The 16004-nt window shown below is 44.2% G+C and overlaps 1 protein-coding gene across 1 annotated transcript; it reads right to left on the bottom strand.

Annotated features, from left to right (window-relative positions):
- Nucleotides 1-11581: 11581 nt before the first annotated feature.
- On the bottom strand, nt 11582-12277 carry LOC121977791 (protein METHYLENE BLUE SENSITIVITY 1-like). Its single transcript, XM_042530213.1, has one exon. The coding sequence runs from the start codon at nt 12150-12152 to the stop codon at nt 11838-11840; it is 315 nt and encodes a 104-aa protein (XP_042386147.1). The 5' UTR covers nt 12153-12277; the 3' UTR covers nt 11582-11837.
- Between the last annotated feature and the right edge of the window lie 3727 nt (nt 12278-16004).

The following is a 16004-nucleotide window of genomic DNA, read 5'->3' as shown; positions in this document are numbered from 1 at the left end:
TCGGTGCTGATTGGGCAGAGGTCGCTCATCCAGACGACCGGGATGAGGACGCCGGGCGGATGCCTAATTTCTTGACCTTCGATGGTAGTGGCATGAAGGCCACCGACGACGCACAGAAAGTCCCTTGCAGAAGACCGGACAATGATGACGTCCGATCAAACGACGTGGGGGTAGCAATCTCTTGAGTGGGAGCGGGGGTCGAAGTTTCAACCTGCTCAGTAGACCACACCACCGAGGATGCAGAGTGTGATGAAGGCTCCGCCCGATACCTCTTGCGCCTGATTAGTAGCTCTCCTGAGGAGGCCGAGCCCAACACCCCCTCAACTTGAACGACCGGATGCTGTTTGGATGTAGGTTGTGATCCACCAACCGCTCCACCACTAGACGTCCGGCTGGCCGCCCCCACGCTCGCCAAGGCTGGAGCCGCCTCGCTCTCGTTTTGGGGATCTTCTTGAGAGCCGACCGATTGCAGGCCGCAGCTCTCCAACTCCTCCACAATCGCCGCGTTGATCGCAACATCTGCAAGCTTAGCCTTGTCGGCCAGACACGCACGTAGCATGACTTCGGCTGCAAAAGAGGAAGAAAAATTAGTTAGAATTAAAGGAAAGAGTGACGAAGTTGCATGCCTAGGCTGGACGGAAGCCAGGTGTGGATCGGACTCAGGCCGAAAATGTAGAGGACACCCTCCAACAATAACTTGTGGATGTCATACTTCTGACCGGCCAACATTGAAGTTTCGTTGAGGTAGTCCGATCAGCTCTTGTACTATTTCAAGGGAGGCTAATTCGCCACTTCGAGTTGCCAGTGGATCGGGGAGTCTGGCCGCTCGGGAAGGTGTACAAAAAAAAAATATTCCCTCCAATGCTTGTTGGAGGTCGACATTTTGTCAAAGAAAACTACGCCTACTCGGACTTGGAAAAGAAAAGTCCCCGGCTCGGACAATTTTGGGTAATAATAATGAAAGATTCGGGGAGTGAGAGAAATGACATGCAAGCAGAATAGAACAACTACCTCGCACAGCAGCCGAAAGGAGTTCAACACTAATTGGTGAAGAGAGATACGGAAGTATTTATAAATTGCGGGAAAGAAGGGATGAATAGCGAACCGCAGACCAACGGTAAACTGATCCCTAAAGAAGGTAAGACAGCTAGGCGGCGGAGAGTTTGGTCGATCGGAAGAAGAAGGAAGAATAATTTTGTATCCAGAAGGAAACTCAAAGGCGACGATCATACAATCAGGAAAAAGGGTCGCCGGAGGAGCAGGAAAGGAGGAATGTCGCCGGAGCATAGACTGAGTTATTGTCGAAGAAGCTTGAAGACGAAGATGCGAAGGAGGCGGCGATGCGCACGGGCTTATAAGCCTCGGGGCCGACCGACCAGAGCTGTCCGATCTAGGTCGCGGAAACCCAAGCAGAGATCGGGCTGTTGAATTTGAAGCGCCAAAGGTCACATTGCCAGCAGATATCCGCCTATCACGTCAGGCGTGCGGTGACAGTGGGCATGACACGTGGCGCCTCACCACGGGTTGACATTTAATGAAGGCAATTAAAAGGCATGGGGGCGCGCTCAGCCATAATGTGCAGAGATTTGCACGATTTCCTAGAAATATGAGTGACGTAAGCCCGGATCGCGCTCGCCCAAGACAGCCCAAGAAAAGATTTCACAAGTATAAATGCTCATTGTACCGATCGTCTTAAGGTAGCAAACCTACGGCCGAACGACAAGCTTCAACAGGCCGACTGGCAGAGAGCGAACACATAGCCCACCGTGGCGCCACGTTAGTCCGATCATAAATCCAGGAGTGTCAAAGCCGATCAGGTGGAAAACTTCATAGACAATTTTGTCCAGTCAGTTGGACTTGCAGCCTCTGTCGACTAGACTTGAGGGGAAGGCATGTGATGCGGTGATAAGGAGGGGCCCCATCCCGTGGAGGATAGTTGCCACGGTGGAGGTCAAAGTCAAGGTGGCCAATGCTGAGATAACATCGACCGTTCAAGCAATCAAGTCAACGTCAAGACATCATCGGCTGGTCGGGCGATCGTGCCCCGACCGGAGGGAGAAGGGTCCGATCCGACCCTGCCGTTGACCCGGCCGATCGGACGCGACACAAACACATTGGAGTTTCGACCGAGCAGACGGGACACAGGAACAACGAAGTTCCGGCCAAGCGACTAACTCGCTCGGCCTAGCAGCATACTCTCTCTAGTATCCATCGACATTCTTTTGGGAGTTACTGTCACTGACACTGAGCATGGACAACTAGAAGATCGTACGACGGAAGCTTCCACTATCACTTCAGAGATATACTCGACCCGTTGAGGTACTATGTCAGGAACACTTTATTGACAAGTTTTTTCAGGGAAGAGTGCACGCGCGCTACATGAGCTCTATATAAAGGGGGTGGTCCAAGCATTGGCAGAGGAGGCAATACACGATGGACACTGTTCTCGCGATTGTTCATTCTTATTTGCTCTGCCTTCTACTTCATCGTCGATGATTGATTTGAACGTCAGAGGGTCAACGCCGGGGACTTCTTCCTTGGTTCGGCACTGACGTCATTTGTGTTGCATGTCTAAGTGGAGTCTACAGGTGGTCAGTGGGAGCGCCACATCCTCAGTTTTCCATCTCATCGACTTTCTAAACCCTTGGCTCGATGATTGGTCGAATGACGATCTTAATGATGAACGGCCGACCACGAACACGAGCTACTCAAAATCCTCAAGTTTTCAAAATATAGTGACCACTCGGGACTATTCTTCAAAATACTTCCACCAATCGGAAGGTCGTCGAATCTTAATGAGCACTCTAAAAGCAAAACGGGTCGATCGACTAGATAGGCTAGTCGATGCCGATCGGAGGAATCATGGGGCCATGACTTTGTGCAATGCTTGAAAGACGTTGAAAAAAACAAAAACTAGAAGAAGATAAAAGATCACCGAATGGACGATCATTCATTAATACTTCAAAAAGATTACAAATATCTTGCAGGGGGATTACCCACTCACTCAAGGCTCACTCTAGATAATCCAAGGCATCATCGGGCAGAGATTCGGCCAGCTTGTTCCGACTGATGACCTTACTTGATAAAGCAGCATAAATGTAGCCGCTTGCCTGGAGTTGGCCGAACGTCCCTTCAATCGCAAGATCAAAAAGGCGAAGGGCCCGATCGACGACCTTTTCGTTGATAGCATCCGAGCAGATGTAGTTCTTTTTCATAGCCTTAAACCGGCTAGACTCGACATTTTGATAGGTCTTCAAAGCCATTCGGGAGGCCTCCAGCTCATCCTTTATGGTGGCTAGCTCATCATATTTTACAGAGAGCTGGCCTCAGAGGGCAGTTTCTTCGACAGACCGGCTTTTCCGTTCGGCGATCAAAAAATCTTTAGCTTCTTTGAGCTTCTTAGCGAGGGTCTGTGCCTCTTTATTCTTCAGGTCCAGGTCTTCGATGGCCCGAAGCTTCCTCGCATTAGCTGACACGATCTTGACGTCAAAAGTAGTGACCTGCTTGTTAAGCCGAACTAGCAGAGAGGTCTGCTCTGTGCTCTTTTCCCGCTCGGTCTCGAGTAGCGCAGTGCTCTTCACCAGATCGGCCTTCAGCTTCGCCACCTCAGTATTTATCTGCTCCCGATAGGCGGAGGATTGGCCGCTTGACGTCTTCAACTTCTTGACTTCCTCCTCCAAAAATATGAGCCTCGGGCACATGACCAGGCTTTCTACCCAATACTGCAAACCAGGAAAATATAAGTGCCAAGCGAAGATAGATTAAGAAGAATATAACACTTACCCCAGTCGACATCTGGGTATGGTTGTCCGCCAGCGCCCCCGGAGGGATATCCCTGCACGGACTCGGGCGTCAGCCCATATCTGTGTGAGCGGATCTTGGATGATTATTTGGTGCTCGGGGGCTCGGGATTCAACGCTCGCCGACTCGCGCCATTCTTCAGTCGGCAGATGAAGAATCGCCGTTATATGGCGTTGACTGCTCGGAGCTGATTGGCCAGATGTTGCTCGTCCGGACGCCCGAGACGAGGATGCCGGACAGATACTGGACTTTTTGACCTTGGATGGCGGTGGCATGAAGGCCACTGACGATGCGCAGAGAGTTCCTTCTGGCAGGCCAGACAATGATGGCGTCCGATCGGACGACTTAGGGGAGCGGTCTCTTGGAGGGGAGCGGGGGTTGATGTTTCAACCCGTTCGATGGACCGCACCACCGAGGAGGCGGAACGGGATGAGGGCTCTGCCCGACGCCTCTTATGCCTGATTAGCGGCTCTCCTGAGGAGGCCGAGAACGATGCCCCCTCAACTTGAACGATCGGATGCCATTCGGAGGGAGGGTGTGATCCACCACTCAAGACTGGAGCCGCTTCGCTCTCATCTTGGGGGTCTTCTTGAGAGCCGAGAGGATGCAGGCCACGACTTTCTAACTCCTCCACAGTTGCCGCATTGATCGTGGCGTCCGCAAGTTTAGCCTTGCTGGTCAGACGCTCACGTAGCATGACTTCGGTTGCAAAAGAGAAAGAAAAATCAGTTAGAATTAAAGGAAGGAGTGAAGAAGTTGTATACCTAGGCTGGACGGAAGCCGGGTGCGGATCGGGCTCAGGCCGAAAATTTAGATGACACCCTCCAACAGCAACTTGTGAATGCCATACTTTTGACCGGCCAACATCGAAGCTGCGTTGAGGTAGTCCGATCGGCTCTTGTACTATTTCAAGGGAGGCTGATTCGCTACTTCGAGCTGCCAGTGGGTCGGGAAGTCTGACCGCTTGGGAAGGCGTACAAAAAAGAAGTATTCCCTCCAATACTTGTTGGAGGTCAATATTTTGTCAAAGAAAACTAAGCTCACTCGGGGTTGGAAAAGAAAAGTCTCCGACTCGGACAATTTCAGGTAATAAAAATAGTGGAAGATCTGGGGAGTGAAAGGAATGTCGTGCAGGCGGAACATAACAATTACCCCGCACAGCATCCAAAAGGAGTTCGACATTAATTGGTGAAGGGAGATGCCAAAGTATTTACAAACGGAGGGAAAAAGGGATGAATAGGAAACCGCAGACCTGCGGTAAACTGATCCCTAAAGAAGGTAAGACAGCCAAGTGATGGAGAGTTTGGCTGATCGAAAGAAGAAGGAAGAACAATTTTATATCCAGAAGGAAACTCAAAGGCGGCGGCCAAACTCTCAGCGTCGCTAGCGTCAAACCTGGACTCAGTAGAAGTATACTAAAGCCCAGGATGCCGACAGGCGGGTGCGAGGAACTCACCATTGCAAAAAACACATGCAGTGAGAGGATGCAAAGGAGAAGGAAGATTACCGGAATATCGTCGGAACACAAAGAAACATCGAAAACTCGAAGACGGGTGTGATTGGAAGGAAGCATATTGGAAAAAGGGTCGCCGGAGCAGGAAAGGAGAAATGTCGCCGGAGCACAAACTGAGTTATTGTCGGAGAAGCTCGAAGACGAAGATGTAAAAGAGGCGGCGACGCGTACGGGCTTATAAGCCTCGGGGTCGCCCGACCAGAGTTATTCGATCTAGGTCGCGGAAACCCAGGTAGAGATCGCGCCGTTGAATTTGAAGCGCCAAAGGTCACATCGCCAGCGGATATCTGCCTGTCACGTCAAGCGTGCGGTGGCAATAGGCGTGACATGTGGCGCCTCACCATGAGTCGGCATTTAATGAAGGCAATTAAAAGGCATGGGGGGGGGGGCGCTCAGCCATAATGCGCAGGGATTTGCACGATTTCCCAAAAATATGGGTGACGTAAGCCCGGATCGCGCTCGCTCAAGACAACCTAAGAAAAGATTTCATAAGTATAAATGTTCGTTGTGCCGATCGACTTAAGGTAGCAGACCTACGACCGAACGACAAGCTTCAACAGGCCGACCGACAGAGAGCGAACACATAGCCCACCGTGGCGCCACGTTAGTCTGATCAGAAATCAAGGAGTGTCAAAGTCGATCGGGTGGAAAGCTTCACATACAATTTTGTCCAGTCAGTTGGACTTGTAACCTCCTTCGACTAGACTTGAGGGGGAGACATATGATGCGGTGATCAGAAGGGGCCCCACCCAGCGGAGGATAGTTGCCACGGTGGAGATCAAAGTCAAGGCGGTCAATGCTGAGATAACATCGGTCGTTCGGGCAATCAAGTCAACGTTAAAACATCATCGGCCGATCGGACGGTCATGCCTCGACAAGAGAGAGAAGGGTCCGATCCGACCTCGCGGGGAGGTGTCAAATGACCGACGCTTAATGGAGTATTGAACGCCGAACAGAGGAAGAAACGGTGTGCAAAGGCTAGGCCGAGCGGCTACCCCGCTTAACTAGGCAGCAGGACTCGGTAGGCAGAGTAGAACTTCGGCCGAGTGAACGCAACACAAACACAGTGGAATTTTGACCGAGCGGATGCGACACAAATACAGTGGAGTTCCGGCTGAGTGGACGGGACACAGGAACAGCGAAGTTCCGGCCGAGCGGCCAACCCGCTCGGCCTAGCAGCATACTGTCTCTGGTATCCATCGACATCCTTTTGGGAGTTAGTGCCGCCGACACCGGGCATGGACAACTAGAAGATCGTACGACAAAAATTTCTACTATCACTTCAGAAATATGCTCGACCTGTTGAGATACTGTATCAGGGATACTTTATTGACAAGTCTTTTCAGGACAAACTTTAGGAAGCATGCTCGTCTTGGGGAGCGTGCACGCACGCTACAGAAGCTCTATATAAAAGGGGGATCCAAACATTGGCGGAGGAGGCAATACGCGATAAAGACTGTTCTCGCTACTGTTCATTCTTATTTGCTCCACCTTCTACTTTATCTCCGGTGACTGACTTGAGAGTCGGAGGGCCAACGCCGGACCCCTTTCCTGGCTCGGCACTGACGTAATTTGTATTGTAGGTCCGAACGGAATCTATAGACGGTCAATGGAAGTGTCACATCCTCAACTTTTTATCTCATCGACTTTCGGATAGGATCAACCTCTATACTAATAGTACAGCCTTTGGCATAATTTGCAGTGACTTCAAACTGTTAACTTGATTTAGAACAACACAACTTGAATTACATCAGTCATAAGCATGAATTCCTGAGCTCCCTCTCACCTTAAGTGAATATAGATGATGAACAATTTTTTTTTTTTTTGTTAAAACAATAAGATTATTATCGTAACATACCAACAGCAAAAAGTTTGCTGTCGACGAGAAAAGTGTTTCAAAATAGTCCAACTCCTGACCCACTCAGTTACATGAAGAAAAAAAAAAAAAATTGGGCTAGCAAACATTTTTTTTTCTTTAAAATATACAGAAGACCTTTCTGGTGCTAGCATAACTTCATAAGTTCTCCTTTTTCAGATAATGAACTTAAGACATATCATGGTGGATAAAATCTAACAACGTACAAAAACTAGAAAACAACTAATAAATGTGCAATTTTGTGGATGCATTCATTAAGCGTCTCATTGGACTGATCATCAATGACAAAGAAAATCATCTCTTTTATAGCAGTAATTTATAGTTTGCAGGGAATTTTTTCCCATCAAGATAAAAGACAAATCCAATTAATACAGAAATGGCAACATCATCAATCGAGATTCTAAAAATTTAGCCAACAATGAAACGGATAATTTGAAACGAAAACATCAACGGCACTAAAATCTACTTGGAAATTCGAACAAGATATTGAAGTGGCCTTCACTGAAGGAAAACAACAAGAAGCTAAATCAACATAAGGAACAAATGATAAAGATACAAAAAATTAATAACGGAGAAATTAGGGGGAAATGCTCAAAAGACATTTAATCTTCCCACGTTCTGAGGAAACAGTTCGAACGGCGAATGCGCCGCAGAAAACTCATCAACGCACGAAGAAAGACCTCGATCGGCAGAAAAGGGCGATCAATCGCCAAAATCGAAAGAACAGAAGCTCGATCTGACCTGAAAATATCGAGATCCGTTGACAAGTAACCGCATGGGGCGCGCAATCGTCGCTCTCCGACTCCGATTCAGTTGGCGCAAGGCAGGAAGCAGCTCGTCCGCCGAAGGATCGAGAGGTTCCCGACCTGCACCAAGCGAACCAGAGGCGGCCGCGACTCCAATCCCAGATCACATCCGTCGCCGGAAAAAGCTGGGGGCGGCGGCGGCGGCAAGTTGGTCACCGAGAAAGTGAACGCGACGACAACTAAGCAAACGCAACTCGAGATCTGGACTCGAACGGGTGGTGCAATTTATGCACAAAATGAATGAACAAGATCACGACACGTGGGAACAAAGGAAATCATATCCCGAACCCATCGGTCCAGATCACTGATAAAATTAACCGTAGATCCTTGCGTCTCTATTAGACTATTACAGAGCCCTTCTAACCGGAAAAAACAAAATAACTTTGTAAAGAAAATAAAACTATTTTATTTTATATAAAATAATTTTAAGATGAAACAAAAAAAAAATATTTTAAAAATAAAATTAGGAATGAAAATTTGTTCTAATAAATAAAAAAAGTTACATTTTTTATTTTCTACCAATATTTTTATATGAATAATTTAATATTACAAGGAATTATTTTGCAGCCATATGAAACTGAATCATCTATTTTATTCTATAAACTAAGATTTTTCTTTTTTTTTTTAAAAAAAAAATCAAAATACCACTAATTTTGACTCAAATCTCGATCTCTTCACATGGGATTATTAATAAACAGAAAACATGCCAAATATCTACAGCAGCCACGTGAGATAAAATAAATAAAGGTGCCTCAGATGGAAACATCTTCTTAATTGTTTAGACATATAAAATTCAAATCTTAATTTTAATAAATTAATATTTTTTAATAAAGGGTTGATTTAAGAACATTAAATTGATAAATTATTTACTGTAAGTACTCCCTAATTTATTCAGATAATTAATATTTTTTTATTATAAAATTAAATTAATCATCTTAAAATTAATCAATAATATCTAACACTAATTTAAAAACTAAATAAATAAATGAAGACAATAAATATATGAAACATCAGTAGTAGTAGACAACAAGCTCTTTTCTTCTCTCTCCCTCTTTCCTTTCAAACTTGGCAGTGTGTCCAACTTATGAAAGTTATGATCAGCCTGTGAATTGTGAGGCAAAGATACCTTTGAAGACTGTTTGTGATAGGAATAAGGCACAGTGATGAATTCAATGCACATGCCATCATTTCAAAGCAGTGAACTTGGACAAGAATCTAACAAACAAAGTCATTCCACTTGTTCCACAAGGATTGCTTGCAGTTGGAATAATTAATTGACATGCTAAAATGCTATTGCATCTCACATGACTGGAGTAGTGGACAAAAAGGACTTTGACAAAAGTATGCAAGCAAGAGGTGCACCATGTTTTTGAAAAAAAAAAAATATTAAAAAAACAATGAGCAAGTTACCTCTGACCAGTGTGGCAGCATGAGTATGAAACTTATACCATTTTGGTTTCTTGTTATTCAAAATTTAGTGCAACATCTTGAAATGCCGGTGTCCTCTTCATCTCGCAACACCAAGCTCTTGAATTTAAATGTAAAAATCTGTGTGAAAGGATCAGTATAGATGAAAAAATTTATACAGTAGTATGTCCAGTAGGACATAGTTTTTTTTTCCTTCCTCGTTTTCATGCATTCATGGTTACTACAGTAGTTTTAAACTAACCTCATTTTCATGACTCAGCCTAACGGATAGCTTACTTCTACATGTATAAATTTGCCAATAATCTATCTATAAACTAATCTTCTCCAAGATGAGATTATAACTGCATCTAACTACTATTCGTTTGTTTGTAAAGATACAAACTACCAGAATGTGTTTCCAATGGCTAATTTTGTAGCTAAATACAACAGGAAAAAAAATAAAACATCTTTTCCTCTTGAGACACTTGACTCAAAATGGTTAGTTCAAGTATAATTCATTCTTAAACAGATAAAGATAGTAAATCAACGAATAAATATCATGACGTGAACTCTTCTTTTCAGGCTTCAAGGCACAAGTTTGTGAAGTACTCTACAATAGATGAGATTGGAAGAATCTAACTCAAAGCCTTCTCCAGACAAACAAAAGAATGACTCACAGAGTGGCGCAAATGAATTAATTAGTATCTTATTGCACAGAGTGGGGGACAATGAAGTAATTAGAACTTAACACTACTAGTTAAGAATTACAGGGGAGAAGGAATAACCAATTTATTCTCTTCAAAAGTAGCCAAAGAACTTGTTCAGAAACTATTTTGTAGTCATAATGTTCATATCATTGGTCAGTTTTGCAATCTCATGATGGTCTTTCAAAAATAACAAGATTTGTTTAAAACTGATCAAACAGATACTCGAAATAGATTATCACACACTCAAATACGAGAACAAACTATTTTCCAAAAACAAGATAAGCATCATTTAGTGTCAAAATTATGCCATAATTAACCTACACGATACCAATACACTAACGTCTTATTGTATATTATACATGTGCAACAATCTCAACCTGCTAAAATGTTTTGACATAGAAATTGGTATAGCCAAGTTTGCTATGGATCTAGAAGGCTAAAATTTGGTAGTGCAGCAGCTATAAAACACAAACAAATGGAGTGAACATAAGGCCTTGTCGAGTATTAAAGACAACAATTAAACAAATAAAATCATGGGATTTTTTTTTAATCACTGCCATCAAAACCTTAAATGCAAATCGATAGCCATATTTCGATGCCTAGACAATATTAAACATGCTCGAGTCCCAATATCTGAGTTGGATCTATAAACTGTTCTTTGATTTATTTCTTTAGTGTCATTCAATCAGAAAATTTTAACTTATACAAGAGCTCACAATTTCTTTTCCCAGTAACAGCAAGAATCTGAGGAGTTACTTCCTTGTAAGGCAATAATATGACTTACACAATGACAAACAAAAGAAACTAATATGCAAGTTCGCATAGGCTTAAATTCCTAATACAATATTTGTATTTAATATCAAGAGAATTCTCAATCTTTTCCTCACTTGCTACAAATGGCTCCTCGGCCTCCAAAATTTTAATTGCCATATATCTAAATTTATTAAAAGAAGGGGGAAAACACAGTTACATTCTCATCAAATCTCTATTTCAAAGCTTATGTAGGGAAATTTTAGAGGCTGTTGGCTTTGACATGATTGGCACTCCTATAGTTCCACTCCTATATGCATACACTTCTACCTGTGTTCTCCATTTTGAATAATGGCTTTATAAGCTAGCTAATCCACATACACAACATAATAGTCTACCAAGATTCAAGACACTCTAGATACCAGTTCTACCACTAGATTATTGTCTGCATTCAACCCCCTAGCATTGTAATTTCTAACGGAACTAGACCTGTTCACTGAGATTCCTAAAGCACTTTCTTCACTTTGTATTGAGACTGGTCTAACATCTGTCTTATTAACACTAGTTGCTATTTCAAATAATTTGGGGGAAAGAAAATCTTAACAAGCATCAACAACAGAGATGGAATCTAGAATGAGACACACAAAACAAATTCAAAAATCTGGCACAACCAAATTTCAGGCAAAAGCATAGCAAAAAGAGCAAAAATAGAAGATACAAATAACCAAAGTAGGAATAGCATAGGCATTAATAAAGTTCAATATCCAATACTTCGACAACTTATTCACATGTCCTTAACCTCTCAACACCAGATACGGTAAACGTATGGTCACACCATAACTGATTGCTTAAGCGCGTGTAAGAGTACAAGAACAAATGTTAAGGAAGACCAACATGTAGATCAACGACGATGACGGAGGTACTACTATAACAAGTAGAAGTATAGGCGAGAATTGCGGTACAAACATAGAACAAAATTACTTCTTGTGGCTTCCACGGACGCCAGGACGGGGCTTGGAGGCATCAACGGCGACGGTAGCGTGGAGGTTGACAAGCTTGGAATCATCGAAAGGGACCTTCGGGTGGCGGGCGTCGTGGTGGATCTGCATGGACTTTATATCGGGAGCGGTGGTCTTGCAAAGAGGGCATTCCAGCTTGGCGTGGCCGCCCTTTTCCTGTCCGGTGCGATCCGACTGCCCCGCCTTGCCGCCGCCCCGATTGGTCGTCGCGGCGTCGACTTTCGCAGCGATCTCCTTCGCTGTGTGCTTCTTCGGCTTCGCCTTCCCCGTCATGGTTGATTCGATCGCCTTCACGCAGCCTCCTCCTCCGATGTTCGTCGCAAAGCCGTAAGTCGAACCCTAACCCTAATCCTTATCGCGGACCAATCATTTATGCGCTATCCCTGTCGACTGTCGGCTTCGATTATATCGGATTCGGGGAAATCTACCAGCGCCTACGACTTGGTCCACGAGTTAAATTACGAGACATTTTGACCGGGGCCGTTTGGAAGTTTTGCATATTCGAAAGAGTTAAATTTCATAATGGATTTTGTTGTAGGGAATTTCTATTCTTTTTAATCAAAATGATAAGTGCATTTGAGAAAAATACTTTAATTTGTTTTTTTGTTACTATATAATTTTTTTTTCATTTGTAAAGAAGTATTTTTATATTATTACTTATCACTAAACTTTTAAGAAGCCTTTTTTTTCTTCTTTTTTAAAGTAAAGTTATCATAGTGACTTGGACTGTTGGAGACGCACACTTTCGGCAAAAAAAAAATAAAAAATAAAAAGCAAATATAAAAAATCATAAATGTTTAACAGCATTTAGTTCACCCTGCTAAGTTGATTTCATCATTTGTTTTGTGTGTTACTTTACTCAAAAAATTATAAGTTGGACTGTCATTCCCTTTATTGCTCCCCAAATTGCCACTACCATTTGTTCGAGCTGTTTATAATTTTTTGTTTTTAATTTTTTTGTTTTGAACCATGCTACTATGAATCCGTCAAATGCTTTACCATTTACCATGCCTAACGGCTTGGTTGGAGCTATGTTATAAATAATAATAATAATAATAATAATAATAATAATAACTCTCACCTCAAGTATATAGATGGTAATGGATCAAGTCAAATTTTATATACTCCATCTTCATATTTATAATTATAAAAGATCACATATTCATTCTCATACTCATATTCAATTAAGGAATGAATATCTTTTATACTAATATTTTTTCTTCTTTCCATCCCAGCATCATCATTCATCAAAATATATATATATATCCCCTTTAGATAGCGCACTAGTAGGCAACATGCACACTTCTCGAGGTATGTGTACGTTCTCCAATTTATCATATGAAAGTGCTTGTCAGAAAAATACCTCTAATATCATACCTTAACAGGGCATGCATATCTTTGATAAGACAGTAGAAGCTTTCGTCGTACGATCCGCTTGTTGACTATGCCTTATGTCAGCGACACTATCTTCCAAAAGGATATTCAAAGATACGTTAGTGATCCATCTGCTCAGTTGAACGGGATAGCCGCTCGGCTAAATACACCTCCGCTCGAGCGACCTTGGCTACTCTTCCACTCGGTGACGAGTCTTGATAGTTTGTTTTCGCTCGATCGAACTAACGCTTTGGTCGCCCCAACGCACCTCTACTCCGTCGTGAACGTATGATGATCTTGGCTGCACGAGCGCTTTGCTCGAACTAGTCTCTTGCCGATCGACCATTGCTTGCACTGATCGACCAGTGTAGTCGGTCTCCGCTAGGCCCACCTTTGGTGAGCCCGTTGATTCACTGACGTTGACCTCCTTAACTTTGACCTTCACGTTGTCTGCTATCCCTGTCCTTTGACCCGCACATAGTAGACCCCTTTATCACTGTATCACAAGTCTTCCCCTCAAGTCTAGTCAAAGGAAATTACAAGTCTGACTGACCGGACAAGTAGTGCCCCAGTTGGCTTTCGCCGATCGGACACTCTTTGTACTCTGGCTGCCGATCGACTCATATCTTCTAATGGCCGTTTAACTTTAGTTTATTAGCTTGAGCCCAAGCTCCATTCGGATATACTAAGCATCGAAGTTTTATTGTTGACTCGGAGATCTAATCCGCCGACCGGCCATTCTTTTCTCTATTCTCGAGCTCTTGATCAGATCACATAATCTTGGTCGTTCTATTTCATTTTTTGACATGAGTGTCTACCGCTCAGATCATACCTCATAAGCCTGGTGGGGGATCGGCCGCTCGGCTATATCATAGTAAGATATTTGTGCCGATCGAGATCGTTGACAACAACATTTAGCGAAGTTTTCCATTTCTCTGTGTTTTCCTTGGATGAGCGTCCTTTCATAGTGGTCGATGCCATCTAAATTTCTAGAAGACTATGCAAATTTTTGATCATTATGGCCGAGCACGCGGCTATACCTTTTAATTAAGTCCCATTAATGCTCTCTCATAATCGACTACCACGTATCCTACCTTCTGCTGCCACACGTTTGATATGATAGGCAGATATTTGCTAATGATGTGATAGGTGTCTTTTCAAATTCCATGGCCAAATTTCATCTTGGTTTGCGCAACCCTTGATTAAACGACTCTGGGTGATCGACCGTGAGGTATATAAACCTTCATCTGCTCGTCGTCATCTTCACATTGCCTTGTGTTTTCATTTTCGAGCACTCTCTGCGACACTTCTGCTCCTCATCTTCGCCGATGACCTCTCTCAGTAAGGTTTTTTTTTTCCTTTTGCCGAATCCGTGCTTTACTTCTTCTCGCTTTCCTAGTTTTCGATGATCGATTCTCCGCAACCTCCTGTGCCCGTCCCTGGGGCTGTGATACATTTCCACTGTGTCCAAATCCAAATTTAATGGGAACTAGATAGACCAGATGAAATCCACATACTATTTCCCATCTGACTATCAAACTATCATTCCCTCTGCCTACAACCGACCACACGAACCTCCCGCTGGCTTCCTTCCCTATTTTAAGGACCAGTTTTGTGCGGGTCTTCGATTTCTTGTTCATCCTTTCTTTTCTGCCGTCTATAAATATTTTCATATATCCTTGCACCAACTGGTTCCGAACTCCTTTAGGTTGTTGTGCAGGGTAGTAGTATTGTTCTGCCTGCACGACATCCCTTTAACGCCTTAGGTCTTCCATTACTTTTATTATCCTAAGTTATCTGAGCCCAGCACCTTTTTATTCCAAGCCTGAGTGGGCTTAATTTTCTTTAACAAAATGTCGACCTCCAATAAGTATTGGAGGAAACACTATTTCTTTATTCGCTTTTCCGTTCGGCCAGACTTCCCGACCGGATGGCAGATGGAAGTGATGTAACCTCCATCACTTGGGAGGTACCGAAGTCGATCGGGCTATCTCCAAGCAGCATCCAGTTTGGCCGACCCAAAATATCACATCCATCGGCTACAGTCGGAGAGCGTCCTATACGTGTTTGGACTAAGTCCGATCTGCATGTAGCTGTCGTCCAGCCTAGGTATGCTCTTTCTTCTCCTCATCTTTGAATCTAACTGATTTTTCTTTTTATTTATAGCCCAAAACATGCCGAGGGCACATCTAGCTGACAAGACCAGGCTTGCAGACATAGAAATCAATGCTACGGGCGTGACCAAGTTGGAGAGTCGCGACCTACATCCGGTCACCCACTCTAACAATCCGCTCGGTGAGACGGGAGAGACACATGCACCGGCCAGCGAAGGTGGAGCGAGTCAGACAGCGGCTAGCAGAGCTGCAGCTGCTACAACTAACCTTCCTCCCGAACGACCATCAATGCTGCCGATCGCGGTGGTCTCAGAGTCTGCTACCTCCGGTGAGCCTCTGATAAGACGCAAGAGGCACCGCGGGGAAGCTTCCTCCTGCTCCGCCACTTCCGCCCTACAAACCTCCATCTATACCGGTTCTCGCCCATCATCCGAGAAGGGTGAGACATCAACGCCTGCTCTTCCCGAGCAAGGAGCCGCAACGCTCCATACTTCACTATCATCCGACCGGACGCCTTCGTTGTCCAAGCTACTGTCGAGGACTATCTATGCGCCGTAGATTGCATATATGCCACCGCAATCCTCCCCGGCAACACAAATATCCATCATCCGACCGCCCCTGATGCCTAAGTCTATGG

Source organism: Zingiber officinale, chromosome 4B, assembly GCF_018446385.1.
Source record: "Zingiber officinale cultivar Zhangliang chromosome 4B, Zo_v1.1, whole genome shotgun sequence".
Taxonomy (NCBI): domain Eukaryota; kingdom Viridiplantae; phylum Streptophyta; class Magnoliopsida; order Zingiberales; family Zingiberaceae; genus Zingiber; species Zingiber officinale.
This window is presented reverse-complemented; position numbering and strand designations above follow the sequence as displayed.